This window comes from Macaca mulatta, chromosome X, assembly GCF_049350105.2.
Source record: "Macaca mulatta isolate MMU2019108-1 chromosome X, T2T-MMU8v2.0, whole genome shotgun sequence".
NCBI lineage: Eukaryota > Metazoa > Chordata > Mammalia > Primates > Cercopithecidae > Macaca > Macaca mulatta.
The window spans coordinates 57138439-57165768 of record NC_133426.1 but is presented as its reverse complement, the minus strand read 5'-3'; the positions used below and the strand labels follow the sequence as shown (position 1 = coordinate 57165768).

The window sequence follows — 27330 nt, the reverse complement described above, 5'->3', positions numbered from 1 at the left end:
CTGGGTGGAGCTCACAGCAGCTCAAGGAAACCTGCCTGTCTCTGTAGACACCACCTCTGGGGACAGGGCACAGTAAACAATAACAAAAGCAGCAGAAACCTCTGCAGACGCAAACGACTCTGACAGCTTTGAAGAGAGCAGTGGATCTCCCAACACGGAGGTTGAGATCTGAGAAGGGACAGACTGCCTGCTCAAGTGGGTCCCTGACCGCTGAGTAGCCTAACTGGGAGACATCCCCCACTAGGAGCAGTCTGACACCCCACACCTCACAGGGTGGAGTACACCCCTGAGAGGAAGCTTCCAATGCAAGAATCAGACAGGTACACTCGCTGTTAAGCAATATTCCATCTTCTAGCTGCTGATACCCAGGCAAACAGGGTCTGGAGTGGACCTCAAGCAACCTCCAACAGACCTACAGCTGAGGGTCCTGACTGTTAGAAGGAAAACTATCAAACAGGAAGGACACCTACACCAAAACCCCATCAGTACGTCACCACCATCAAAGACCAGAGGCAGATAAAACCACAAAGATGGGGAAAAAGCAGGGCAGAAAAGCTGGAAATTCAAAAAATAAGAGCGCATCTCCTCCGTCAAAGGAGCGCAGCTCATCACCAGCAATGGATCAAAGCTGGACGGAGAATGATTTTGACGAGATGAGAGAAGAAGGCTTCAGTCCATCAAATTTCTGAGAGCTAAAGGAGGAATTACGTACCCAGCGCAAAGAAACTAAAAATCTTGGGGAAAAAAGTGGAAGAATTGATGGCTAGAGTAATTAATGCAGAGAAAGTCATAAACGAAATGAAAGAGATGAAAATCATGACATGAGAAATACGTGACAAATGCACAAGCTTCAGTAACGGACTCGATGAACTGGAAGAAAGAGTATGAGTGATTGAGGATCAAATGAATGAAATGAAGTGAGAAGAGAAACCAAAAGAAAAAAGAAGAAAAAGAAATGAACAAAGCCTGCAAGAAGTATGGGATGATGTAAAAAGACCAAATCTACGTCTGATTGGGGTGCCTGAAAGTGAGGGGGAAAATGGAACCAAGTTGGAAAACACTCTTCAGGATATCATCCAGGAGAACTTCCCCAACCTAGTAGGGCAGGCCAACATTAAAATCCAGGAAATACAGAGAACGCCACAAAGATACTCCTCGAGAAGAGCAACTCCAAGACACATAATTGCCAGATTCACCAAAGTTGAAATGAAGGAAAAAATCTTAAGGGCAGCCAGAGAGAAAGGTCGGGTTACCCACAAAGGGAAGCCCATCAGACTAACAGCAGATCTCTCGGCAGAAACTCTCCAAGCCAGAAGAGAGTGGGGGCCAATATTCAACATTCTTAAAGAAAAGAATTTTCAAGCCAGAATTTCATATCCAGCCAAACTAAGTTTCATCAGTGAAGGAGAAATAAAATCCTTTACAGATAAGCAAATGCTTAGAGATTTTGTCACCACCAGGCTTGCCTTACAAGAGACCCTGAAGGAAGCACTAAACATGGAAAGGAACAACCGGTACCAGCCATTGCAAAAACATGCCAAAATGTAAAGACCATCGAGGCTAGGAAGAAACTGCATCAACTAAAGAGCAAAATAACCGGTTAATATCATAATGGCAGGATCAAGTTCACACATAACAATCTTAACCTTAAATGTAAATGGACTAAATGCTCCAATTAAAAGACACAGACTGGCAAACTGGATAAAGAGTCAAGACCCATCAGTCTGCTGTATTCAGGAGACCCATCTCACACGCAGAGACATACATAGGCTCAAAATAAAGGGATGGAGGAAGATTTACCAAGCAAATGGAGAACAAAAAAAAGCAGGGGTTGCAATACTAGTCTCATAAAACAGACTTTAAACCATCAAAGATCAAAAGAGACAAAGAAGGCCATTACATAATGGTAAAGGGATCAATTCAACAGGAAGAGCTAACTATCCTAAATATATATGCACCCAATACAGGAGCACCCAGATTCATAAAGCAAGTCCTTAGAGACTTACAAAGAGACTTACACTCCCATGCAATAATAATGGGAGACTTCAACACTCCACTATCAACATTAGACAGATCAACGAGACAGAAAGTTAACAAGGATATCCAGGAATTGAACTCATCTCTGCAGCAAGCAGACCTAATAGACATCTACAGAACTCTCCACCCCAAATCAACAGAATATACATTCTTCTCAGCACCACATCACACTTATTCCAAAATTGATCACATAATTGGAAGTAAAGCACTCCTCATCAAATGTACAAGAACAGAAATTATAACAAACTGTCTCTCAGACTACAGTGCCATCAAACTAGAACTCAGGACTAAGAAACTCAATGAAAACAGCTCAACTATATGGAAACTGAACAACCTGCTCCTGAATGACTACTGGGTACATAACAAAATGAAGGCAGAAATAAAGATGTTCTTTGAAACCAATGAGAACAAAGATACAACATACGAGAATCTCTGGGACACATTTAAAGCAGTGTGTAGACGGAAATTTATAGCACTAAATGCCCACAAGAGAAAGCAGGAAAGATCTAAAATTGACACTCTCACATCGCAATTAAAGAACTAGAGAAGCAAGAGCAAACACATTCGAAAGCTAGCAGAAGGCAAGAAATAACTAAGATCAGAGCAGAACTGAAGGAGATAGAGATACAAAAAACACTCCAAAAAATCAATGAATCCAGGAGTTGGTTTTTTGAAAAGATCAACAAAATTGACAGACCGCTAGCAAGACTAATAAAGAAGAAAATAGATAAGAATCAAATAGATGCAATAAAAAATGATAAAGGGTATATCACCACCGACCCCACAGAAATACAAACTACCATCAGAGAATACTATAAACTCCTCTACGCAAATAAACTGGAAAATCTAGAACAAACGGATAATTTCCTGGACACTTACACTCTTCCAAGACTAAACCAGGAAGAATTTGAATTGAATCCCTGAATAGACCAATAGCAGGCTCTGAAATTGAGGCAATAATTAATAGCCTACCAACCAAAAAAAGTCCAGGACCAGATGGATTCACAGCTGAATTCTAGCAGAGGTACAAGGAGGAGCTGGTACCATTCCTTCTGAAACTATTCCAATCAATACAAAAAGAGGGAATCCTCCCTAACTCATTTTATGAGGCCAACATCATCCTGATACTATAGCCTGGCAGAGACACAACAAAAAAAGAGAATTTTAGACCAATATCCCTGATGAACATCGATGCAAAAATCCTCAATAAAATACTGGCAAACCGGATTCAGCAATACATCAAAAAGCTTATCCACCATGATCAAGTGGGCTTCATCCCTGGGATGCAAGGCTGGTTCAACATTCGCAAATCAATAAACATAATCCAGCATATAAACAGAACCAAAGACAAGAATCACATGATTATCTCAATAGATGTAGAAAAGGCTTTTGACAAAATTCAGCAGCCCTTCATGCTAAAAACGCTCAATAAATTTGGTATTGATGGAACGTATCTCAAAATCATAAGAGCTATTTATGAGAAACCCACAGCCAATATCATACTGAATGGGCAAAAACTGGAAAAATTCCCTTTGAAAACTGGCACAAGACAGGGATGCCCTCTCTCACCACTCCTGTTCAACATAGTGTTGGAAGTTCTGGCTAGGGCAATCAGGCAAGAGAAAGAAATCAAGGGTATTCAGTTAGGAAAAGAAGAAGTCAAGTTGTCCCTGTTTGCAGATGACATGATTGTATATTTAGAAAACCCCATTGTCTTAGCCCAAAATCTCCTTAAGCTGATAAGCAACTTCAGCAAAGTCTCAGGATACAAAATTAATGTGCAAAAATCACAAGCATTCTTATACACCAGTGACAGACAAACACAGAGCCAAATCATGAATGAACTTCCATTCACAATTGCTTCAAAGAGAATAAAATACCTAGGAATCCAACTTACAAGGGATGTCAAGGACCTCTTCAAGGAGAACTACAAACCACTGCTCAGTGAAATAAAAGAGGACACAAACAAATGGAAGAACATACCATGCTCATGGATAGGAAGAATCAATATGGTGAAAATGGCCATACTGCCCAAGGTTATTTATAGATTCAATGCCATCCCCATCAAGCTACCAATGAGTTTCTTCACAGAATTGGAAAAAACTGCTTTAAAGTTCATATGGAACCAAAAAAGAGCCCGCATCTCCAAGACAATCCTAAGTGAAAAGAACAAAGCTGGAGGCATCATGCTACCTGACTTCAAACTATACTACAAGGCTACAGTAACCAAAACAGCATGGTACTGGTACCAAACAGAGATATAGACCAATGGAACAGAACAGAGTCCTCAGAAATAATACCACACATCTACAGCCATCTGATCTTTGACAAACCTGAGAGAAACAAGAAATGGGGAAAGGATTCCCTATTTAATAAATGGTGCTGGGATAATTGGCTAGCCATAAGTAGAAAGCTGAAACTGGATCCTTTCCTTACTCCTTATATGAAAATTAATTCAAGATGGATTAGAGACTTAAATGTTAGACCTAATACCATAAAAACCTTAGAGGAAAACCTAGGTAGTACCATTCAGGACATAGGCATGGGCAAAGACTTCATGTCTAAAACACCAAAAGCAATGGCAGCAAAAGCCAAAATTGACAAATGGGATGTAATGAAACTAAAGAGCTTCTGCACAGCAAAAGAAACTACCATCACAGTGAACAGGAAACCTACAGAATGGGAGAAAATTTGTGCAATCTACTCATCTGACAAAGGGCTAATATCCAGAACCCACAAAGAACTCAAACAAATTTACAGGAAAAAAACAACCCCATCAAAAAGTGGGCAAAGGATATGAACAGACAGTTCTCAAAAGAAGACATTCCTACAGCCAACAGACACATGAAAAAATGCTCATCATCACTGGCCATCAGAGAAATGCAAATCAAAACCACAATGAGATACCATCTCACACCAATTAGAATGGCGATCATTAAAATGTCAGGAAACAACAGGTGCTGGAGAGGATGTGGAGAAATAGGAACACTTTTACACTGTTAGTGGGAGTGTAAACTAGTTCAACCATTATGGAAAACAGTATGGTGATTCCTCAAGGATCTAGAACTAGATGTACCATATGACCCAGCCATCTCATTACTGGGTATATACCCAAAGGATTATAAATCATGCTGCTATAAAGACACATGCACACGTATGTTTATTGTGGCACTATTCACAATAGCAAAGACTTGGAATCTGTCCATCAGTGACAGATTGGATTAAGAAAATGTGGCACATATACACCATGGAATACTATGCAGCCGTAAAAAAGGATGAGTTTGTGTCCTTTGTAGGGACATGGATGAAGCTAGAAACCATTATTCTTAGCAAACTATCACAAGAACAGAAAACCAAACACCGCATGTTCTCACTCATAGGTGGGAACTGAACAATGAGATCACTTGGACTCAGGAAGGGGAACATCACACACTGGGGCCTATCACGGGGAGGGGGGAGGGGGGAGGGATTGCATTGGGAGTTATACCTGATGTAAATGACGAGTTGATGGGTGCTGACTTGTTGATGGGTGCAGCACACCAACATGGCACAAGTATACATATGTAACAAACCTGCGCGTTATGCACATGTACCCTAGGACTTAAAGTATGATAATAATAAATAAATTTAAAAAAATAATAAAATAAAATAAAATAAAATAGTGAAATAATTAAATAGAAAAAAGAATTTTTTAATGAACAAAACCTCCCTGAATTATGGAATAACATAAAGAGACCAAATCTAGAACTCATTGACATTCCAGAAAAAGAGAAAGAGAAAAAAGACAAAATAGAAAATATATTTCAGGATACCACCAAGGAGAAAGTTCTCCAACCTAGATAGAGAGGTCAACAATCAAATTCAGAAAATACTGAGAACCCACACAAAATGCTTCATGAGAAGGTTATCCCCAAGACACACAATCATCAGATTCTCTGCAGCTGAAATGAAAGAAAAAAATGTTAAAGGCTAGAGAGAAAGGGTAAGTCACTTATAAAAGGTAGCCCAGCAAACTAACACCAGACCTCTCAGCAGAAATCCTACATGGAAGAAGAGATTGGGGACCTATATCGAATATTCTTTAAAAACAAAAAAATGCAACCTTGAGTTTCATATCCAGCCAAACTAAGCTTCATAAACAAAAGAGAAATAAGATCCTTTTCAGGCAAGCAAATGCTACGAAAATTTGTTGCCACCAGATGTGCCTTATAAGAGCCTCTGGAAGAAGCACTAAATGTGGAAATAATAGGTAATTACAAACCACTACAAAAACACACAAGTACACAGACTGTTGACACTAACAAGCAATAACACAAACAGTTCTGCATAATAACCAAGTAACAACATGATGACGGCAACAAATCCAACATATCAATACTAACCTTGAATGTAAACAGGTTAAATGCCCCAATTAAAAGGCACAGAGTGGCAAGCCAGATAAAGAAGTGAGACTCATTGGTATGCTGTCTTCAACACACCCATGTTACATGCAATGACATCCATAGGCTCAAAATTTTAAAAATTGAGAAAAATCTACCAAGTAAATGGAAACCAGAAAAAAAGGAGAGGTTTCAATTGGAATTTATTATTATTATTATACTATAAGTTCTGGGATACATACGCAGAACGTGCAGGTTTGTTACATAGGTATAAATGTGCAACGGTGGTTTGCTGCACCCATCAATACGTCATCTACATTAGGTATTTCTCCTAATGGTATCCTTCCCCTAGGTCCCGAACCCCCAACAGGCCCTAGTGTGTGATGGTCCCCTCCCTGTGTCCATGTGTTCTCATTACTCAACTTCCACTTGTGAGTGACAACATGCAGTGTTTTCTGATTTGTGTTAGTTTGCTAAGAATGATGGTTTCCAGCTTCATCCATGTCCCTGCAAAGGACATGAACTCATCCTTTTTTATGGCTATATAGTATTGCACGGTGTATATATGCCACATTTTCTTTATCCAGTCCATCACTGATTGGCATTTGGGTTGGTTCCAAGTCTGCTTTCATGAACAGTGCCACAAGAAACATATGTGTGCATGTGGCTTTATAGTAGAATGATATATAATCTTTTGGGTATATACCCAGTAGTGGGATTGCTGGATCAAATGGTATTTCTAGTTCCAGATCCTTGAGGAATCGCCACATTGTCTTCAACAATGGTTGAACTAATTTACACTCACACCAACAGTGTAAAAGCATCTTTATTTCACTACATCCTCTCCAGCATCTGTTGTTTCCTGACTTTTTAATCACCATCCTAACTAGCATGTGATGGTATCTCATTGTGGTTTTGATTTGTATTTCTCTGAAGACCAGGGATGATGAGCTTTTTTTCATATGTTTGTTGGCCGCATAAATGTCTTCTTTTGAGAAGTGTCTATTCATATCCTTCACCCACTTTTTGATGTGGATGTTTGTTTTTTTCTTGTAAATTTGTTTAAGTTTCTTGTAGATTCTGGATATTAGCCCTTTGTCAGATGGATAGATTGCAAAAATGTTCTCCCATTCTATAGGTTGCCCGTTCACTCTGATGATAGTTTCTTTTGCTGTTCAGAAGCTCTTTAGTTTAATTAGATCCCATTTGTCAATGTTAGCTTTTGTTGCCATTTATTTTTATGTTTTAGTCATGAAGTCTTTGCCCATGCCTATGTCCTGAATGGTATTGCCTAGGTTTCCTTCTAGGGTTTTTATGGTTTTAAGTCATATGTTTAAGTCTTTAATGCATCTTGAGTTAATTTTTGTATAAGGTGTAAGAAAGGGGTCTGGTTTCAGTTTTCTGCATATGGCTAGCCATTTCTCCCAGCACCATTTATTAAATAGGGAATCCTTTCTCCATTGCTTGTTTTTGCCAGGTTTGTCAAAGATCAGATTGCTGTAGACGTGGGGCATTATTTCTGAGGCCTCTGTTCTGTTCCATTGGTCTATATATCTATTTTGGTTCCAGTACCATGCTATTTTGGTTACTGTAGGCTTGTAGTATACTTTGCAGTCAGGTAATGTGATGCCTCCAGCTTTGGTCATTTTGCTTAGGATTGTCTTGGCTATCGGAGGTCTTTTTTGGTTCCATATGGAATTTAAAGTACTTTTTCCCAATTCTGTGAAGAAAGTCAATGGTAGCTCGATGGGGATAGCATTGAATCTATAAATTACTTGGGCATTATGGCCATTTTCACAATATTGATTCTTTCTATCCATTAGCATGAAATGTTTTTCCATTTGTTTTTGTCCTCTCTTATTTCCTTGAGCAGTGGTTTGTACTTCTCCTTGAAGAGGTCCTTTACATCCCTTGTAAGCTGTATTCCTACGTATTTTATTCTCTTTGTAGCAATTGTGAACGGGAGTTCACTCATGATTTGGCTCTCTTTTTGTCTATTATTGGTGTATAAGAATGCTTGTGATTTTTGCACATTGATTTTGTATCCTGAGACTTTGCTGAAGTTGCTTATCAGCTTAAGGAGATTTGGGTCTAAGACAATGGGGTTTTCTAAGTATACAATCATGTCATCTACAAACATAGACAATTTGACGTCCTCTTTTCCTAATTGAATACCCTTTATTTCTTTCTCTTGCCTGATCGCCCTGGCCAGAACTTCCAACACCATGTTGAATAGGAGTGGTGAGAGAGGGCATCCTTATGTTTGTGCCGGTTTTCCAAGGGAATGCTTCCAGCTTTTGCCCATTCAGTATGATATTGGCTGTGGGTTTGTCATAAATAGCTCTTATTATTTTGAGATATGTTCCATTAACACCTACTTTATTCAGAGTTTTTAGCATGAAAGGTGTTGAATTTTATTGAAGGCCTTTTCTACATCTATTGAGATAATCATGTGGTTTTTGTCAGTGGTTCTGTTTAAGTGATGGATTACATTTATTGAATTGTGTATGATGAATCAGCCTTGCATCCCAGGGATGAAGCCGACTTGATTGTGGTAGATGAGCTTTTTGATGTACTGCTGGATTCAGTTTGCCAGTATTTTATTAAGGATTTTCACAACGATGTTCATCAAGGATATTGACTTGAAATTTTCTTTTTTTGTTGTGTCTGTGCCAGGGTTTGGTATCAGGATGATGCTGGCCTCATAAAATGGATTAGAGAGGAGTTCCTCTTTGTCTATTGTTTGGAATAGTTTCAGAAGGAATGGTACCAGCTCCTCTTTGTACCTCTGGTAGAATTTGGCTGTGAATCCATCTAGTTCTGGGCTTTTCTTTTGTTGGTAGGCTATTAATTACTGCCTCAATTTCAGAACTTCTTCTTGGCCTATTCAGGGATTCAACTTCTTCCAGGTTTGGTTTAGACTTGGGCGGGTTTATGTGTCCAGGAATTTTTCCATTTTTTCTACACTTCCTAGTTTATTTACGTAAAGGTGTTTATAAGTATTCTCTGATGGTAGTTTGTATTTCTGTGGGATCAGTAGTGATATCCCCTTTATCATTTTTCATTGTGTCTGTTCGATTCTCCTCTTTTCTTCTTTATTAGTCTGCCTAGCAGTCTACCTATTTTGTTAGTCTTTTCAAAAAACCAGCTCCTAGATTCATTTATTTTTTTGAAGGGTTTTTGTGTGTCTCTGTCCCATTTAGTTCTGCTCTGATCTTAGTTATTTCATGTCTTCTGCTAGTTTTAGAGTTACTTTGCTCTTGCTTCTCTAGTTCTTTTAATTGTGATGTTAGGGTGTCAATTTTAGATCTTTCCTACTTTCTCCTTTGGGCATTTAGTGCTATAAATTTCCCTCTAAACACTGATTTAGCTGTGTCCCAGAGATCCTGGTATATTGTGTATTTTTTCTCACTGGTTTCAAATAACATATTTATTTCTGCCTTAATTTCTTTACCCAGTACTCATTCAGGAGCAGGTTGTTCACCTTCCATGTAGTTGTGCAGTTTTGAGTGAGTTTCTTAATCCTGAATTGTAATTTGATTGCACTGTGGTCTAAGAGACTGTTGGTTATAATTTCCATTCTTTTGCATTTTCTGAGGAGTGTTTTACTTCCTATTATTTGGTCAATTTTAGAATAACTGCAATGTGATGCTGAGAAGAATGTATATTCTGTTGATTTGGGGTGGGGAATTCTGTAGCTATCTATTAGGTCTACTTGGTCCAGAGCTGAGTTCAAGTCCTAAATATTCTTGTTAATTTTCTGTCTTGTTGATCTGTCAAATATTGACAGTGGGGTGTTAAAGTCTCCCACTATCATGGTATAGGACTCTAAGTCTCTTTGTATGTCTCTAAAACCTTGCTTTATTAATCTGGGTTCTCCTGTATTGGGTACATATATATTTAGGATAGTTAGCTCTTCTTGGTACAGAGGTCCCTTTACGATTATGTAATGCCCTCCTTTGTCTTTTTTCATCTTTGTTGGCTTAAAGTCTGTTTTATCAGTGACTAGAATTGCAACTCCTGCTTTTTTTTACTCTACATGTGCTTGATAAATATTCTTCAATCCCTTTATTTTGAGCCTATGTGTGTCTTTGCATGTGCAATGAGTCTCCTGAATACAGCACACCAATGGGTCTTGGCTCTTTATTTAATTTGCCAGTCTGTGTCTTTTAATTGGGGCATTTAGCCCGTTTACATTTACGGCTAATATTGCTATTTGTGAACTTGATCCTGATGAGCATTTTTTCAAATATTTCTTGGCCACTTGTCTATCTTCTTTTGAGTAATGTCTGATCATGTCTCTTGGTCACTTCTTAATGGGTTATTTGTTTATTAGTTGTTGATTTGCTTAAGTTCCTTATAGATTCTGGATATTATACCTTTATTGCATGCATGGTTTATGAATATTTCCTCCCAATCTGTAGGTTGCCTGTTTATTCTGCTGATGGTTTATTTTGCTTTGCAAAAGGTCTTTAGTTTAATTAAGTCCCACTTGTCAATTTTTCATTTAGTTGCAATAGCTTTAGGGAGTTGACCACGTTTTTTTTTTTTTTTTTGGGGGGGGGGAGGTGGGGGGACAAGGTCAATATAGAGAAGGGTATTTCTTAGGTTTTCATCTCGAATGTTTTATAGTTTGAGGTCTTACATTTTAAATATTTATCTATTTTGAGTTAGGTTTTGCCTATGGTGAAATATAAGTGTATAGATTCTGTCTTACAAACATGGCTAGTGAGTTATCCCAGCACCATGTATTAAATAGGGAGTCTTTCCCCCATTGCATATTTTTATTGGCCTTGAAAAAGATTAGATGGCTATATGTGTGTGGCTTTATTTCTGAGTTTTCTGATCTGTTCCATTGGTCTATGTGTCCATTTTTGTACCAGTACCATGCTGTTTTGGTGACTGTAGCTTTTTAATATAGTTTTAAGTGGGGATACTGTGATATCTCTGGATGCTATTTGCTTAGCATTGCTTTGGCTATTCAGGTTCTTTTTAGGTTACATATGAATTTTAAAATAGTTTTTTTTTCCAATTCTTTGAAAAATGTCTTTGGTAGTTTGGTAGGAATAGTGTTAAATCTGTAAACTGCTTTTGGATGCATGGTAATTTTATCAATACTGATTTTTCCAATCCACGAACACAGAATTTTTTTCATCTATTTGTACCATTTCTGGTTTCTTTCAGCAGTGTTTTGCAGTTCTCATAGAGATCTTTCACCTCCTTGTTTAGCTGTATTCCTAAGTAGTCCATTTTATTTGTGACTATTGTAAATGGGATTGTGTGAATCTCAACCAGGACATTATTATGCTACCGATTTACTACATTGATTTTGTATTCTGAAACCTTGCTAAAATCGTTTATCAGTTTTAGTAGGATTTTGGTGAAGTCTTTAGCGTTTTCTAAGCATAAGATCATATCATCAACAGAGACAGCTTGACTCAGCTTGACTTCTTTTCCTATTTAGAAGCCTTTTCTTTCTCTTGTCTGATTGCTCTGGCTAGGACTTCCAGTACTATGTCAAACAGGAGTAGTGAGAGTGGGCACCCTTTCCTTGTTTCAGATCTCAGGAAGAATGCTTCCAGCTTTTGCCCATTTAGTGTGACATTGCCTGTGTGTTCGGCATAGATGGCTCTTATTATTTTGACGTATGTTCCTTTGATGCCTAGTCTGTTGGGAGTAAGTATAAAGAAGGGGTGTTGAATTATACCAAAAGTTATTTTTCTGCGTCTATTGGAATGATCACATGGTTTTTACTTTTAATTGTTTATGTGGTGAACCACATTAAATGATTTGCATATGTTGATCTAATCTTGCATCCCAGGAATAAACCCTACTTGATCACAATGAGTTAACTTTTTGTTGTGCTGCTGGATTTGGTTTGCTATAATTTTATTGAGGATTTTTGAGTTTATGTTAATCAGGGATATTGGTCTGAAGTTTTTATTTTCTGGCGTGTCTCTGCCAGATTTTTGTATTACGGTGATGAAACCTTCATAGAATGAGTTAGAGAGGAGTCCTTCCTCCTCCATTTTTTAGAATAGTTTCAGTAGTATTGGTACCATGTCTTTTTTGTATATCTGGTAGAATTTGGCTGTGAATCCATCTACTCCAGGACATTTTTTGATTGGTAGGTTTCTTATTACCAATTCCATCTCAGAGCTCAATATTGGGCTGTTCGAGGTTTCACTGTCTTCCTGATTCAATCTTGGGAGATGGTGTGTTTCCAGGAATACTTTCATTTTCTATATATTTTTTTTAATTTGTGTGCATTGAATTCTTCATAGTATCCGAAAATCTTTCATATTTCCATTAAATAAGTTGTAATGTTATGTTTGTCTTTTCTGATTGTACTTATTTGAATCTTCTCTTTCTTTTTTAACCTAGGTAGCACTCTAACTTATTTTTTATTATTATTATTATACTTTAAGTTCTACAATACATGTGCACAACGTGCAGGTTTGTTACATATGTATAATTGTACCATGTTGGTGTGCTGCACCCATCAACTCATCAGCACCCATCAACTCGTCACTTACATCAGGTATAACTCACAATGCCATCCCTCCCCTCTCCCCCTTCCCCATAAGAGGCCCCAGTGTGTGATCCCCTTCCAGAGTCCAAGTGATCTCATTGTTCAATTCCCACCTATGAGTGAGAACATGCGGTGTTTGGTTTTCTGTTCTTGTGATAGTTTGCTGAGAATGATGGTTTCCAGCTTCATCCATGTCCCTACAGAGGACATGAACTCACCCTTTTTTATGGCTGCATGGTATTCCATGGTGTATATGTGCCACATTTTCTTAATCCAGTCTGTCACTGATGGACATTTGGGTTGATTCCAAGTCTTTGCTATTGTGAATAGTGCCACAATAAACATGTGTGTGCATGTGTTTTTACAGCAGCATGATTGATAATCCTTTGGGCATATACCCAGTAATGAGATGGCTGGGTCATAAGTTATTTCTAGTTCTAGATCCTTGAGGAATCACCATACTGTTTTCCACAATGGTTGAACCAGTGTACAATCCCACCAACAGTGTAAAAGTGTTCCTATTTCTCCACATCCTATCCAGCACCTGTTGCTTCCTGACTTTTGAATGATTGCCATTCTAACTGGTGTGATTTGGTATCTCATTGTGGTTTTGATTTGCATTTCTCTGATGGCCAGTGATGACAAGCATTTTTTCACGTGCCTCTTGGCTGTATGCATGCCTTCTTTTGAGAAATGTCTATTCATATCCATTGCCCACTTTTGGATGGGGTTGTTTGTTTTTTTCTCATAAATTTGTTTCAGTTCTTTGTAGGTTCTTGATATTAGTCCGTTGTCAGATGAGTAGATTGCAAAAATTTTCTCCCAGTCTGTAGGTTGCCTGTTCACTCTGATGGTAGTTTCTTTTGCTGTGCAGAAGCTCTTTAGTTTCATTAGACCCCATTTAACAATAATGGCTTTTGTTGCTGCTGTTTTTGGTGTTTTAGACATGAAGTCCTTGCCCATGCCTATGTCCTGAATGGTATTACCTAGGTTTTCTTCTAGGGTTTTTATGGTATTAGGTCTAACATTTAAATCTCTAATCCATCTTCAATTAATTTACATATAAGGAGTAAGGAAAGGATCCAGTTTCAGCTTTCCATTTATGGCAAGAAAATTTTCCCAGCACCATTTATTAAATAGGGAATCCTTTCCCCAATTCTTTTTTTGTAAGGTTTACCAAAGATCAGATGGCTGTAGATGTGTGGTATTATTTCCGAGGGCTCTGTTCTGTTCCATTGGTCTATATCTCTGTTTCAGTACCAGTACCACGCTGTGTTGGTTACTGTAGCCTTGTAGCACAGTTTGAAGTTAGGTAGCGTGATGCCTCCAGCTTTGTTCTTTTGGCTTAGGATTGTCTTGGCAATGCGGGCAATTTTTTTGGTTCCATATGAACTTTAAAGCAGTTTTTTCCAATTCTGTGAAGAAACTCATTGGTAGCTTGATGGGGATGGCATTGAATCTATAAATTACCTTGGGCAGTATGGCCATTTTCACCATATTGATTCTTCCTATCCATGAGCATGGTATGTTCTTCCATTTGTTTGTGTCCTCTTCAATTTCACTGAGCAGTGGTTTGTCATTCTCCTAGAAGAGGCCCTTTACATCCCTTGTAAGTTGGATTCCTAGGTATTTTATTCTCTTTGAAGCAATTGTGAATGGAAGTTCATTCATGATCTGGCTCTCTGTTTGTTGCTGGTGTATAAGAATGCCTGTGATTTTTGCACATTTATTTTCCTAACTGAATAATCTTTAATTTTTTCTCTTGCCTGATTACCCTAGCTAGAACATCCAAAACAATGCTGAATAGGAGTGGGGAGAGAGGGCATCCCTGTCTTGTGCCAGTTTTCAAAAGGAATGCTTCTAGTTTTTGCCCAGTCAGTATGATATTGGCTGTGGGTTTGTCATAAATAGCTCTTATGATTTTCAGATACGTTCCATCAATACCAAATTTATTGAGAGTTTTTAGCATGAAGGGCTGTTGAATTTTGTCAAAGGCCTTTTCTGCATCTATTGAGATAATCATGTGGTTTTTGTCTTTGGTTCTGTTTATATGCTGGATTACATTTATTGATATGCGTATGTTGAACCAGCCTTGCATCCCAGGAATGAAGCCCACTTGATCATGGTGGATAAACTTTTTGATGTGCTGCTGGATCCGGTTTGCCAGTATTTTATAGAGGATTTTTGCATCGAGTTCATCAGGGATATTGGTCTAAAATTCTCTTTTTTTGTTGTGTCTCTGCCAGGCTTTTGTATCAGGATGATGTTGGCCTCATAAAATGAGTTAGGGAGGATTTCTTTTTCTATTCATTGGAATAGTTTCAGAAGAAATAGTATCAGCTCCTCCTTGTACCTCTGGTAGAATACAGCTGTGAATCCATCTGGTCCTGGATTCTTTTTGGTTGGTAGGCTATTAATTATTGCCTCAATTTCAGAGCCTGCTATTGGTCTCTTCAGGGATTCACCTTCTTCCTAGCTTAGTCTTGGGAGAGTGTAAGTGTCCAGGAAATTGTCCATTTCTTTTAGGTTTTCTAGTTTATTTGCATAGAGGTGTTTATAGTATTCTCTCATGGTAGTTTGTATTTCTGTGGGGTCGGTGGTGATATCCCCTTTATCATTTTTTATTGCATCTATTTGATTCTTCTCTCTTTTCTTCTTTATTAGTCTTGCTAGCGGTCTGTCAATTTTGTTGATCTTTTCAAAAAATCAGCACCTGGATTCATTGATTTTTTTGGAGGGTTTTTTGTGTCTCTATCTCCTTCAGTTCTGCTCTGATCTTAGTTATTTCTTGCCTTCTGCTAGCTTTTGAATGTGTGTGCTCTTGCTGCTCAAGTTCTTTTAATTGTGATGTGAGAGTGTCAATTTTAGATCTTTCCAGCTCTCTCCTGTGGGCATTTAGTGCTATAAATTTCCCTCTACACACTGCTTTAAATGTGTCCCAGAGATTCTGGCATGTTGTATCTTTGTTCTCACTGATTTCAAAGAACATCTTTATTTCTGCCTTCATTTTGTTATATACCCAGTAGTCATTCAGGAGCAGGTTGTTCAGTTTCCATGTAGTTGAGCAGTTTTGAGTGAATTTCTTAGTCCTGAGTTCTGTGTCATTGCACTGTGATCTGAGAGACAGTTTGTTATAATTTCTGTTCTTTCACATTTGCTGAGGAGTGCTTTACTTCCAACTATGTGATCAATTTTCAAATAAGTGCAATGTGGTGCTGAGAAGAATATATATTCTGTTGATTTGGGGTGGAGAGTTCTGTAGATGTCTATTAGGTCCACTTGGTGCAGAGTTGAGTTCTTGTTAAGGTTCTGTCTCATTGATCTGTCTAATGTTGACAGTGGAGTGTTGAAGTCTCCCATTATTATTGTATGGGAGTGTAAGTCTCTTTGTAAGTCTCTAAGGACTTGCTTTATGAATCTGGGTGCTCCTGTATTGGGCGCATATATATTTAGGATAGTTAGCTCTTCCTGTTGAATTGATCCCTTTACCATTATGTAATGGCCTTCTTTGTCTCTTTTGATCTTTGATGGTTTAAAGTCTCTTTTATCAGAGACTAGGATTGCAACCCCTGCTTTTTTTTTTGTTCTCCATTTGCTTGGTAGATTTTCCTCCATCCCTTTATTTTGAGCCTATGTATGTCTCTGCATGTGAGATGGGTCTCCTGAATACAGCAGACTGATGGGTCTTGACTCTTTATCCAGTTTGCCAGTCTGTGTCTTTTAATTGGAGCATTTAGTCCATTTACATTTAAGGTTAATATTGTTATGTGTGAACTTGATCCTGTCATTATGATATTAGCTGGTTATTTTGCTCATTAGTTGATGCAGTTTCTTCCTAGTATCGATGGTCTTTGCATTTTGGCATGTTTTTGCAATGGCTGGTACCGGTTGTTCCTTTCCATGTTTAGTGCTTCCTTCAGGATCTCTTGTAGGGCAGGCCTGGTGGTGACAAAATCTCTAAGCATTTGCTTGTCTGTAAAGGATTTTATTTCTCCTTCACTGATGAAACTTAGTTTGGCTGGATATGAAATTCTGGCTTGAAAATTCTTTTCTTTAAGAATGTTGAATATTGGCCCCCACTCTCTTCTGGCTTGGAGAGTTTCTGCCGAGAGATCTGCTGTCAGTCTGATGGGCTTCCCTTTGTGGGTAACCCGACCTTTCTCTCTGGCTGCCCTTAACAGTTTTTCCTTCATTTCAACTTTGGTGAATCTGACAATTATGTGTCTTGGAGTTGCTCTTCTCGAGGAGTATCTTTGTGCCATTCTTTGTATTTCCTGAATTTGAATGTTGGCCTGCCTTACTAGGTTGGGGAAGTTCTCCTGGATGATATCCTGAAGAGTGTTTTCCAATTTGGTTCCATTTTCCCCCTCACTTTCAGGCAGACCAATCAGATGTAGATTTGGTCTTTTCACATAATCCCATATTTCTTGGAGGCTTTGTTCATTTCTTATTCCTTTTTTTCCTCTAGACTTCTCTTCTCACTTCATTTCATTCATTTGATCTTCAATCATTGATACTCTTTCTTCCAGTTGATCGAGTCGGTTACTGAAGCTTGTGCATTTGTCATGTATTTCTCATGTCATGGTTTTTATCTCTGTCTGTTCGTTTGTGGCCTTCTCTGCATTGATTATTCTAGTTATCCATTCTTCTGTTCTTTTTTCAAGATTTTTAGTTTCTTTGCCTTGGGTACGTAGTTCCTCCTTTAGCTCTGAGAAGTTTGATCAACTGAAGCCGTCTTCTCTCAACTCATCAAAGTCATTCTCCGTCCAGTTTTGATCCATTGCTGGTGATGAGCTGCATTCCTTTGGAGGGGGACATGCGCTCTGATTTTTTGAATTTTTTGAACTCCCAGATTTTCTGACCTGCTTTTTCCCCATCTTTCTGGTTTTATCTGCTTTTTGTCTTTGATGCTGGTGATGTACTGATGGGCTTTTGATGTGGGTGTCCTTTCTGTTTGTTAGTTTTCCTTCTAACAGTCAGGACCCTTAGCTGTAGGTGTGTTGGAGATTGCTTGAGGTCCTCTCCAGACCCTGATTGCCTGGGTATCAGCAGCAGAGGCTGCAGAAGATAGAATATTGCTGAACAGTGAGTGCTGCTGTCTGATTCTTGCTCTGGAAGCTTCATCTCAGTGGCGTACCCCGCCATTGAGGTGTGAGGTGTCAGTCTGCACCTTGTGGGGGATGTCCCCCAGTTAGGCTACTCGGGGTCAGGGACCCACTTGAGCAGGCAGACTGCCCCCAGAGGTGGAGTCTACAGAGACAGGCAGGCCTCTTTGAGCTGCTGTGGGCTCCACCCAGTTCGAACTTCCCAGAGGCTTTGTTTACCTACTTAAGTCTCAGCAATGGCAGGCATCCCTCCCCCAGCCTCGCTGCTGACTTGCGGTTAGATCTCAGACTGCTGTGCTTGCAATGAGGGAGGCTCCATGGGCATGGGACCCTCCCGGCCAGGTGTGGGATATAATTTCCTGATGTGCCGTTTGCTAAGACCCTTGGTAAAGCGCAGTATTAGGGTGGGAGTTACCTGATTTCCCAGGTGTTGTGTGTCTCAGTTTCTAAATGGATTCCCTTCTCCCTTGAGCTTCCCAGGTGAGGAGATGCCTCGCCCTGCTTCAGCTCTCGCTGGTCGGGCTGCACTAGCTGACCAGCACCAATTGTCCGGCACTCCCCAGTGAGATGAACCTAGTACCCTAGTTGAAAATGCAGAAATCACCTGTCTTCTGTGTCACTCGCACTGGGAGCTGGAGGCTGGAGCTGTTCTTATTCGGCCATCTTGCTCACACCCCCTCAGTCTAACTTATTTTTGAAAAACAAACTCTTAATTTCATTTATCTTTTGTATAGAATTTTACATCTATATTTTACTAACTTCTTTAATTTTAGTTATTTCTTTTCTTCTGCTGGCTTTGGAATTGATTTTTTCTTATTATTATAGCTCCCCTTGGTGTGATGTTATATTGTTAATTTGAGATCTTTCCAACTTCTTGAAGAAGGATTTAGTTCTATAAACTTTCCTGGTAACAATGCTTGAGTGGCACCTTAATGACTTTGGTAAGATGTGTCACTATTTTCATTAATTTTAGAGTTATTTTTGTTTTCTTTTATTTCTGCCTTAATTTTGATGTTCACCTAAGAGTTATTAATCACTGTCATTGATTTATGCCTTAATTTCAATGTCCACCTAGGAGTTTTTCATGAGAAAATTGTTTAATATCCATGTATTTGTGTAGTTTTGGGAGATCTTGATATTGATTTCTATTTTTATTTCACTCTGGTCCAAGAGTGTGCATGGTAAGATTTAATATTTTAATTTATTGAGACTTGAAGTCTGACTGACCATGTAGAGTATGCTCCATGTACAGATGAGTTGAATGTATATTCCATGGTTTTTGGGTGGAGTATTTTGTAGATGTCTATTAAGTACAATTGGTCAAGTGTTGAGGTAAAGTCCTGAGTTTCTTTTGTTAGTTTTCTGCCTTGATGATCTGTCTAACACTATCAGTGGGGTTTTGAAATCTGCTACTATTATTTTGTAGCTGTCTAAGATTTTTCTTAGGTCATGAAGATTTTTCTGTGAATCTGAGCACTCCAATGTTGGGTGCATACATATTTAAGATGGTTCAGTCTTCTCGTTGAATTAAAACCTTTATCATTATATAATGCCCTTCTTTGAATTTCCTGATTGTTGTTGGTTTAAGATCTGTTTTATCTGATAAAAAGAATAGCAACTCCTGCTCTTGTTTCCTGTTTGCATGATAGATCTTCCTACATCCTTTCACTTTGAGCATGTGGGTACCATTACATGTGAGATGGGCCTCTTAGAGAAAACAGATGGTTGGGTCTTGTTTTTTCATCCAGCCTGACACTCTATTTTAACTGGGGCATGTAGCTCATTTACATTCAAATACGTGTGATTTTATTCAAGTCATGCTATTAGCTGTTTGTTATATAGACTTGATTGCATAGTTGTTTTATAGTGCATGCAAGCTATCAGCTTGAGTGTTTCTGTGACAGCCGGTGTCATTCTTTTGAATCCATGTAAGGGCTTCATGTAAGGTTGGTCTAGTTGAAAAATATTCTCTCAGCATTTTCGTGTCTGAGAAGAATTTTATTTCTCCTTCATTTATGAAGTTTATTTGTGAGGATATGAAATTTTTGGCTGGAATTTCTTGTCTTTAGTGATGCTGAAAATAGACCCCTAATAACTTCTCATTGTTAAGGTTTCTGCTGACAGATCTACTGCTTGCCTGATGGAGTTCTCTCTGCATGTGACTTAACCCTTCTCTCTAGCTGCCTTTAAGATTTATTTATTTATTTATTTATTTTTGCATTGACCTTGATGAATCTGATTACTATGTTCCTTGGGAATGGTCATCTTACATAGTATGTGGCCACCATTATCTGTACCACTTTGATTTGCATGTCAACCTCTTCACCAAGACTGGTGTCAACTTCTTCACCTCAGATATATTTTCCAATTGATTATTCTCTCTCCTTCTCTCTTGAGAATGCTGATGAGTCATAGGCTTGGTTTTCTTATATTATTCCATATTTCTTGGAGTTTTCTTTAATTTTATAATTTCTTTTTCTTTATTTTTGTCTGACTAAGGTGATCTGTGAAAACAGTATTCAAGCTCTGGGATTCTTTCCTCAGCTTGGTCTATTCTGCTGTTAATACTTCCAATTGTATTATGAAATTCTCGTAGTGAGTCTTTAAGTTCTAGAAGCTCTGTTTTGTTGTTTCCTAAAATGTCCATTTTGTCTCCCATCTCTTGGGTCATTTTACTGGATTCTTTGGATTCCTTGGATTGAATTTCAACTTTCTCCTGAATCTCAGTAAGTTTCATTGACACCCACATCCTGAAGACTGTGCCATCTCAGTCATTTCAGACTGGTTAAAAACCATTTCTGCGGAGCTATTGGACTTATTTTGAGGTCAATAGGGACACTTGGCTTTTTGGATTTCCAGAGTTCTTGCACTGATTTATTCTAATATTTGAGGATTGGTATTTCTGTAACTGTGGTGTAAGTTCAGTATAGTTCGTTGGCTATGTTTGTGGATCCTTTCAGAAGGCCAGTGTTCTGTATAGGATTTTTTTTTTTTTTTTTTTTTTGTATGGAGTTTTGCGCTTCTTGCCCAGGCTGGACTGCAATGGCACAGATCACTGCAACTTCCACCTCCTGGGTTCAAGTGTTTCTCCTGCCTCAGCCTCCCGAGTAGCTGGGACTACAGACGTTTGCCACCATGCCCACCTAATTTTTTTTTTTTTTTTGTAATTTTAGTAGAGACGTGGTTTCATCATGTTGGCCAGGCTGGTCTCAAACTCCTGACCTCAGGTGATCCACCCCCCTCAGCCCCCCAAAGTGCTGGGATTACAGGCATGAGCCACTGCACCTGGCTTCTGTAGGATCTTTATGTGTGTTTGAATTCTTGCACTTGGTTTCACAGGTGTATATATTAGCCGGATGACTGACTGGTGTTGTAGTTTGGGCTGCAATCCAGTAGATGAAGCGTTTAAGAGTAATGGCCAGTAGCTAGGTTAATACCAAGCTGTGCAGCTCTTTTGTATTTCCTTTAGCATGTGGGCATGCTATTGAGTTGGGAGAGCAGAAAGAGATAGCACCTCCCTCACCAGATCTGCTCCTGGGATTTGGGAGTGCCCCCTGTGATCAGTGGTGCTGCACTGGCATTTCTTTTGTTAGCTATTCTGTACCACCAGCCTTCTCGGGCAGGGGTTGCAGCAGAGAGATATGCCACACTCTATGGACCCACCCTGTGGAGTCTCATCTGGCCCAGGAACCCATGCATCTCTCACCTCTCAGTGTTCTGGGGTTGGGAACTCCTCTCCAACTTCATTACTGTCCACAGATCTCTGCTCCTTACTCTCAAGTATCATGCTATAGCTCTGGGTGCACATAACTGTCCCTTAGCTGGGGTTCGGTTCTGCCTGTGCTAGGGGATCCAATATGCTCCAGGCTAGCTAGGAAAGTACTCAGGTGCATCAATACACTGAGGCTGGGCTGCAAGGGCTGTTATGTGCACCTGCTCCTGCAAAGCAGCTAGGCATGGATGCTGGGAGAGGCTGACAGGCAGTAAAGCTTGCAGAGCAGATGCACCTCAGTCCCGTGAAGAAGCTGGCTCTGCTCTCTCTTGGGTCAGAGGTCACCTGGCCTGCACCTCCTCGGAGGAATGGGAAGCCCTGGGGATTGGTGCCTATGGCTACTCTCAGCTGGAGCTGCCCAGAGTACCAAAAGCTTCCAGGCTCCAAGCCCTCTGAAGGCCTGTCTCTGCCTCCTCTCCGTCAGATCTTCCTGCCAGCTCATATACCCATGGGCGACAAGGGGTCCCCTATAGCTAGGATCCCAGAGATTTCCGGTGAAGGTGAGGCCTCAGTTCCCTCACTGACCCCTTTCGCAGGAGCCATTTAAGGCCAGGTTTCAGTTATTGATTTTAAATCTTTTTTTAAATATATATTCACTGAAAGCCATACATTTCCCTCTAAATATTAACCTAGTTACATCCCATAAATTTTGTTATATTATTATATTTTTTCTTTCAGTTTAAATGTTTCCTTGTGATTCATTTCTTTGACCTATGGGTTATTTAAAAATATGTCGTTTACTTTCCAAATATTTGGGATTTTCATTTACTTTTGAGGCTAGCAGGAAGTTACAAAATAAGAACTGTATGACAGAGAAAGCACAGGTCTTTATCAGAATCCAAGTTTGGCTTTAGCCAAACTAGGGTCATGAGCCTCAATTGTCTTATCTGAAAAATGAGATCAATAATACTATTCTTATAAGTTTGCTGTGAGGATTAATGGATACTGAGCATAGTGCCCCCATATGCCATACAGAGCTAACAGAGGATGACCATTATCATTTTTCCCAATGGAACTTGCTGAATATTTCCTCTCATTTCAAAACTGAGGAAGCAGCATGAATTAGTCCTTCACTTTTATAACATCCTTTTTAGTTTATAAGTTTAGAAAATGTAGCAACTTGTGAATTAAACTCTTGTAGCCAAAAATAAAAGAATAGTACCTTGTAGCTGGAAAGCTTCCTTGACTGTCAAAGGAACCCCAAGGAAGGGCCATTTATTTTCCAGGGTGGCTTCATCTTCCTGCTTCTCTGCAAGCTTTTGATCTACAGCATGAGCCTCCTTCATTGCTTCCTCAAACCTAAGAAGAAATAAAACAATGCAAACTTTAACTACATAAACAAGTCATCTGACCAACTTTATTAAAAGAATACCCATATCAACATGTTAATATGTAATCAACATATTAAAGTTAATGTACTTGTCAAGAGCCTTATAAAGTTGACCATTTGAGCCAGTGATTCTCCTTTTAAGAATCCATCATAAGAACAGTAATCCAACCTAGCAAGAATTATCCATACAGAAAGCTGGTCATTGCATCATTATTTATATTAGAAAAACACATAAAATCTCCCTGTCTCCAAATAAATAATTATAGATATCTACAACAGACAACTGTATGGCCAATAAAGGTGGTGTTGCATAAAGGCCATAAACAGACACTTCTCAAAAGAAGTCATTTATGCAGCCAACAATCATGAAAAAAAGCTCAACATCACTGATCATTAGAGAAATTCAAATAAAAACCTAAATGAGATACCATCTCGCACCAGTCAGAATGGCAATTATTAAAAATCAAGAAACAACAGATGCTGCCGAGGCTACAGAGGTAAAGGAATGCTTTTATACTGTTGGTGAGAATGCAAATTAGTTCAACCATTGTGAAAGACAGTGTGACAATTCTTCAAAGACCTAGAACCAGAAATTCCATTTGATCCAGCAATCCCATTATTGGGTATATACCCAAAGGAATATAAATCATTCCATTATAAAGATACGTGGAAATATATGTTCATTGCACCACTATTCACAACAGTAAAGACATGGAATCAACCCAAATTCCCCTAAATGATAGACTGGATAAAGAAAATGTGGTACATCTACACCATGGAATGCTATGCAGCCATAAAAAGAAATTAGATCATATTCTTTGCAGGGACATGGATGGAGCTGGAAGCCATTATCCTCAGCAAACTAATGCAGGAATAGAAAACCAAACACTGTATGTTCTCACTCATAAGTGGGAGCTGAATAATGAGGACACATGGACACAGGGAGGGAAACAACTCACACTGGGGCCTCTCAGGGGTGACAAGAGCATCAGAAAAAATAGCTAATGCATGCTGGACTTAACACTTAGGTGATGGATTGATAGGTGCAGAAAACCACTATTGTAAAACTTTACCTTTGTAACAAAAATGCACATCCTGCACATGTACCCCAGTACTTAAAGTAAAATAAAATAAAATAAAATAAAGTGGTGTTTCCTAAAAGTTTTACTGCCCTTTGGAAATTCCTATAATGTAATGTCATTTAATGTAAGTGAAAAGGGAAGGTTATAGCAGTATATTCCTAGTATAACCTCAATCATGTGAAAATCGTAGGCAAAACATTAACAGTGAATAACTACTCTTTTGGTGCTATGATTACAGGTAATTTTTTGTTGTTTTTTGCAAATGTTCTATAACGGACATAATTACAGCAATTTCCAGAATGAAATACAACAAGTCAATATGTCCAAAAGAGCACAGTTTTAATGTATGTGGTAATACAATCACTAAAGTATGCAATTCCAGTGTAATTTCTCAGTATCTCAAATATTAATTCTTGAAAATGAAATGTAAAATCCTCTACATAACCTTTCATGTGACTTAAAATAACTTTAATAAAATATCTTTGGGCTCAATAGTAATAGTAATTATGTTTATTACTTCAAAAATATACAAAGTATAAAAAAAGAATATGATAATGTCTATGCTTTTAAGATGAATAAAAATTAAGGCACTCTCATTTCCTAGTTTTGTGAACTATGCAAGCTCTTTTATTTCACTGGATTTTAGTTGCTTCAGTTGTAAATTGGGGACAATAATATCTACCTACCATGGCGGTAGCGAGGATGCATTGGGAAAATGAATATAAAGAACTGTTGGAAGTTCCTAAAAAGAAGGATTTTTTACTGTAATGTGTATATGACAATATGCTAGAAATGGAGGAGACAGGAGCTATAGAGCATGCCAGCATAATGATGATAATGATATTTAACAATTAATGATATATGGCAGGTATTGGGCAGTACTTTAAATATTGTACAGTCAGTTAATCCTGACACTCATGTGATGTCATAAACAACCTACAGAATGGGAGAAAGTATTTACAAACTATGCATCCAACAGAGATCTAAGATCCAGAATCTATAAGGAACTTAAACAATTAAACAAGCAAAAAACAAATAACCCCATTTAAAAGTGGGCAAAAGACATGAACAGACACTTCTCCAAAGAAGATAGACAAGCAGCCAAGAAATATATGAAAAAATGCTCATCATCACTAATCATCAGAGAAATACAAATAAAAACCACAATTAGATATCCTCTCACACCAGTCAGAATCGCTATGATTAAAAAGTAAAGAAACAACAGATAGTGCTGAAGCTGCAGAGAAAAGAGAATGCTGATGGGAATGTAAATTAGTTCAGCCATAGTGGAAAACAGTTTGAAGATTTCTCAAATAACTTAAAACAGAACTACCATTTGACCCAGCAATCCCATTACTGGGTATATACCCAAAAGAAAATAAATAGTTTTACCAAAAAGACACATGCATTTGTATGTTCATCACTATGCTATCACCATAGCAAAGACATGGAATAAATCTAGAAGCCCATCAATGGTGGACTGGATAAAGAAAATTTGGTGTATATGCATCACGGAATACTACACAGCCATAGAAAGAATGAAATCATGTCCTTTGCAGCAACATGGATGCACCCAGAAGTCATTATCCTAAGCTAATTAACACAGGAACAAAAAACAAATATCACATTGTTCTCATTTCTCAGTGGGAGCTAAATACTGGCTACTCATGACCATAAAGATAGCAACAATAGACACTGGTGACTAATAGATGGGGAAGGGTGTGAGCGAAGGAAAGTTTTGAAAAACTGTTGGATACTATGCTCACTATCTGGGTGATGGGATCATTTGTATCCCAAACCTCAGTATCACACAATAGATTCATATAACAAACCTGCACATGTGCCCCTTGAATTTAAAATAAAAGTTGAAATTATATTTTTAAAATGTGGCTAATGCAGTATGTTTAAAGTATTTTGACATATTTAGCTAAATAATATGTACTATTAAAATGAATTCCACCTTTTTCTTTTCCCTTTTTAAAATACAGCTGCTAGAATATGTAAAATTGCATATTGCCTCATAATTTATTTCTATTGAACAATATTAATCTAGAGAGAGAATGCATAGTCTTGTATCTCAGCTCCACTATTTACTGTGTCTTCTGTGGAAAATTACTTAACCTTTCTGTATTTCAGTTTCCTCATCTGTATAATGGAGCTAAACATAATTACCTCATAGAATTGCTGATATTATTCAATTAATTACTGCATTTGTAAAGCACTACAACAGTACCTAGAACACTGTAAGCACACAAGTGCTAACCATCACTGATATTACTATTTGTATAGCCTTTGTTGTCTGAGTACTACTGCCCCACCGATAGGGGTAAAAACTCTGCTGTCATAAAAACTTAACTGTCATGCATATATCCCTATTGGTGGGCCAGCAGTACTCAGAGTACAAAGGCTATATATATATATATATACACACACACACACACACATATATATAGTAGATATATATAGTATATATATGTAGTGTATATATATACTGTGTGTGTGTATATATATATATATATAAAATATGTGTGTGTGTATATATATGTATATACACACAAGATGCTGCTAGTCTCGGTATATTGGACACCTGAGCCGAGTGAAACAAATAAAATTATCTCTTTCCCTAGAGGTTCAACCAAAAGAAAGAAGGACTGGGGTTGGTTAGAACACATTAATGGCAGGGCTCTAAAATGAAGGCCCACAAATCTCCCACTTTTGAGAGTCCAGAGTTACATCAGTCCCTGACCTTCCCAGGATCTAGCTGTTCAAATGCTTCATAATTTGTAAAATTGTGAGGATCTTTATGATTATTGGCCACACTACTACCTTTTTACACCCATAAGCCAGTAAAAGTACAATTCTATAGCAATGAAAAGAATCACTGTAAGCACAGCCATTTAGAAACTATAAACATTTCTGTGTGTCTATAGCTAATTACAAGATAGTGTCATTACCATTTGTAGAGCAAAGGCCAGCACTCTACGTGTTACACATTCTGGGGGCATTGCAGGTACATACTGTCTACCTGGGGAAAAGGACACTTTTTGCTTTGCTTATATCCCATCCTTCACACCTTGGCTGCACAAAAAACAG

At 38.4% G+C, this 27330-nt stretch overlaps 1 protein-coding gene across 4 annotated transcripts in view; it reads right to left on the bottom strand.

Moving 5' to 3' along the window:
* FAAH2 (fatty acid amide hydrolase 2) overlaps positions 1–27330 on the bottom strand; it is a 198471-nt gene that overhangs the window by 150077 nt on the left and 21064 nt on the right. For all 4 annotated transcript variants that reach the window (XM_077989153.1, XM_077989152.1, XM_001095907.5 and 1 more), the window contains exon 3: positions 22988–23124. In XM_077989153.1, coding sequence (XP_077845279.1) covers positions 22988–23124 — 137 coding nt within the window. The remainder of the gene's footprint in view (positions 1–22987; positions 23125–27330) is intronic.